Source organism: Oryx dammah, unplaced genomic scaffold (genome assembly GCF_014754425.2).
Source record: "Oryx dammah isolate SB20612 unplaced genomic scaffold, SCBI_Odam_1.1 HiC_scaffold_26, whole genome shotgun sequence".
NCBI lineage: Eukaryota > Metazoa > Chordata > Mammalia > Artiodactyla > Bovidae > Oryx > Oryx dammah.
Genome location: NW_024070210.1, coordinates 97,560,636 through 97,563,823, shown reverse-complemented (window position 1 = coordinate 97,563,823; position 3,188 = coordinate 97,560,636). Strand labels below are relative to the sequence as shown.

At 44.8% G+C, this 3,188-nt stretch overlaps 1 protein-coding gene across 1 annotated transcript; it reads left to right on the top strand.

Moving 5' to 3' along the window:
• The first annotated feature begins 812 nt into the window (after window positions 1–812).
• LOC120852645 (polyadenylate-binding protein 2-like) lies at window positions 813–2,413 on the top strand. The gene is made up of 2 exons (XM_040225981.1): window positions 813–838; window positions 988–2,413. The coding sequence occupies exon 2, from the start codon at window positions 1,021–1,023 to the stop codon at window positions 1,555–1,557; it is 537 nt and encodes a 178-aa protein (XP_040081915.1). The 5' UTR covers window positions 813–838; window positions 988–1,020; the 3' UTR covers window positions 1,558–2,413.
• Window positions 2,414–3,188: the final 775 nt, after the last annotated feature.

Here is a 3,188-nt window from a genome sequence, read left to right as displayed (position 1 = left end):
CAGATGGTTAACTCTGAAATCAGATTGATTGTATTCTTTGCAGCCAAAGATGGAGAAGCTCTATACAGTCAACAAAATCAAGACCAGGAGCTGACTGTGGCTCAGATTATGAACTCCTTATTACCAAATTCAGACTCAAATTGAAGAACGTAGGGAAAACCGCTAGACCATTCAGGTATGACCTGAATCAAATCCCTTATGATTATACAGTGGAAGTGAGAAATAGATTTAAGGGCCTAGATCTGATAGATAGAGTGCCTGATGAACTATGGAATGAGGTTCATGACATTGTACAGGAGACAGGGATCAAGACCATCCCCATGGAAAAGAAATGCAAAAAAAGCAAAATGGCTGTCTGGGGAGGCTGACAAATAGCTGTGAAAAGAAGAGAGATGAAAAGCAAAGGAGAAAAGGAAAAATATAAGCATCTGAATGCAGAGTTCCAAAGTATAGCAAGAAGAGATAAGAAAGGCTCCTTCAGCGATCAATGCAAAGAAACAGAGGAACACAACAGAATGGGAAAGACTAGAGATCTCTTCAAGAAAATTAGAGACACCAAGTGAACATTTCCTGCAAAGATGGACTCAATAAAGGACAGAAATGGTATGGACTTAACAGAAGCAGAAGATATTAAGAAGAGGTGGCAAGAATACACAGAAGAACTGTACAAAAAAGATCTTTATGACCCAGATAATCACGATGGTGTATTCACTCATCTAGAGCCAGACCTCCTGGAATGTGAAGTCTAGTGGGCCTTAGAAAGCATCACTACGGGACTGCCAGAAGGGGCCCAGCTGGGTTGACTCCGGCATCATGGGTGCCTAGTGTACTAGAGAAGGTAGCTTGCTTTTCTTTTCTTCACGACCCTCTCATGGGGCAAAGGAAATGGCCGAGCATGGCTGGGGCTGCGCGCGGATCGAGAGCAGGGCAGAGCCCCTGAGTTGGTAACTCTTAAGCTCTTCTCCGTACCCTCTCCACTCATTGTAGGAGCTGGAAGCGATCAAAGCTCGAGTTAGGGAGATGGAGGAAGAAGCTGAGAAGCTAAAGGAGCTACAGAACGAGGTAGAGAAGCAGATGAATGTGAGTCCACCTCCGGGCAATGCTGGCCCAGTGATCATGTCCATTGAGGAGAAGATGGAGGCTGATGCCCGTTCCATCTATGTTGGCCATGTGGAGTGTGGTGCTACAGCAGAAGAGCTAGAAGCACACTTCCATGGCTGTGGTTCGGTCAACCACGCTACTATACTCTGTGACAAATTTAGTGGCCATCCCAAAGGGTTTGCGTATATAGAGTTCTCAGACAAAGAGTCAGTGAGGACTTCCCTGGCCTTAGATGAATCCTTATTTAGAGGAAGACAGATCAAGGCGATCCCTAAACGAACCAACAGACCAGGCATCAGCACAACAGACCGAGGTTTCCCACGAGCCCGATACCGTGCCCGAACCACCAACTACAACAGTTCCCGCTCTCGATTCTACAGTGGTTGTAACAGCAGGCCCCGGGGTCGCGTCTACAGGGGCCGGGCTAGAGCGACATCATGGTATTCCCCTTACTAAAAAAAAAAGTGTGTATTAGAAGGAGAGAGAGGAAAAAAAGATGAAAGAAGGAAAAAAAAAAGAATTAAAAAAAAAAGAAAAACAGAAGATGACCTTGATGGAAAAAAAAAATTTTTTTTTTAAAGATATACTGTGGAAGGGGGGCGAATCCCATAACTAACTGCTGAGGAGGGACCTGCTTTGGGGAGTAGGGGAAGGCCCAGGGAGTGGGGCAGGGGGCTACTCATTCACTCTGGGGATTCGCCATGGACACGTCTCAATCGTGCAAGCTGCTCCCCCTGTTTCCCTGTTCCCCTTTGCCCCCTTGGGGGCTGCTCAAGTGTAGGTGGGCATGGGTGGTAGGAGGGGTTTTTTTACCCAGGGCTCTGGAAGGACACCAATCTGTTCTGCTTGTTACCTTCCCTCCATCTTCCTAACTTTCACAGTCCCCTCCTGCCTGCTCCTCTCCTGCCAGGTCTGCCACCCACCCTGCCCCTCTTTCTGGCTCCCTGCCCCTCTAGATTGCCTGGTGATCTATTTTGTTTGCTTTTGTGTTTCTTTTTCTGTTTTGAGTGTCTTTCTTTGCAGGTTTCTGTAGCCGGAAGATCTCCATTCCGCTCCCAGCGGCTCCAGTGTAAATTCCCCTTTTCCCTGGGGAATGCACCACCTTGTTTTGGGGGGTTTTGGGGTGTTTTTTGTTTTTCAGTTTTTTTGTTTTGTTTTTCTTTGCATTTTTTCCCCCTTTTATTTGGAGGGAATGGGAGGAAGTGGGAACAGGGAGGTGGGAGGTGGATTTTGATTATTTTTCTAGCTCATTTCCAGGGGGTGGGAGTATTTTTTCTTTTAATATGTGTCATGAATAAAGTTGTTTTTGAAATTAAAAAAAAAAAAAAGAAAGCATCACTACAAACAAAGCTAGTGGAAGTGATGGAATTCCTACTGAGCTATTTCAAATCCTGAAAGATAATGCTGTGAAAGTGCTGCAATCAATATGCCAGCAAATTTGGAAAACTAAGCAGTGGCCACAGGACTGGAAGAGGTCAGTTTTCATTCCAATTCCAAAGAAAAGCAATGCCAAAGAATGCTCAAACTACAGCACAATTGCACTCATCTCACATGCTAGTAAAGTAATGCTCAAAATTCTCCAAGCCAGGCTTCAGCAATACGTGAAGTGTGAACTTCCTGATGTTCAAGCTGGTTTTAGAAAAGGCAGAGGAACCAGAGATCAAATTGCCAACTTCCTCTGGATCATGAAAAAAGCAAGAGAGTTCCAGAAAAACATCTATTTCTGCTTTATCAATTATGCCAAAGTCTTTGACTGTGTGGATCACAATAAACTGTGGAAAATTCTGAGAGAGACCACCTGACCTGCCTCTTGAGAAATCTGTATGCAGGTCAGGAAGCAACACTTAGAACTGGACATGGAACAACAGACTGGTTCCAAATAGGAAAAGGAGTACGTCAAGGCTGTATATTGTCAGCCTGCTTATTTAACTTATATGCAGAGTACATCATGAGAAACGCTGGGCTGGAAGAAGCACAAGCTGGAATCAAGATTTCCAGGAGAAACATCAATACCCTCAGATCTGCAGATGACACCACCCTTATGGCAGAAAATGAATAGGAACTAAAAAGCCTCTTGATGAAAGTGA

What these genes read in the sequence shown, in the direction of transcription:
- LOC120852645 (XM_040225981.1), top strand. Translation starts at nt 1,021, where the DNA reads ATGGAGGAAGAAGCTGAGAAGCTAAAGGAGCTACAGAACGAGGTAGAG.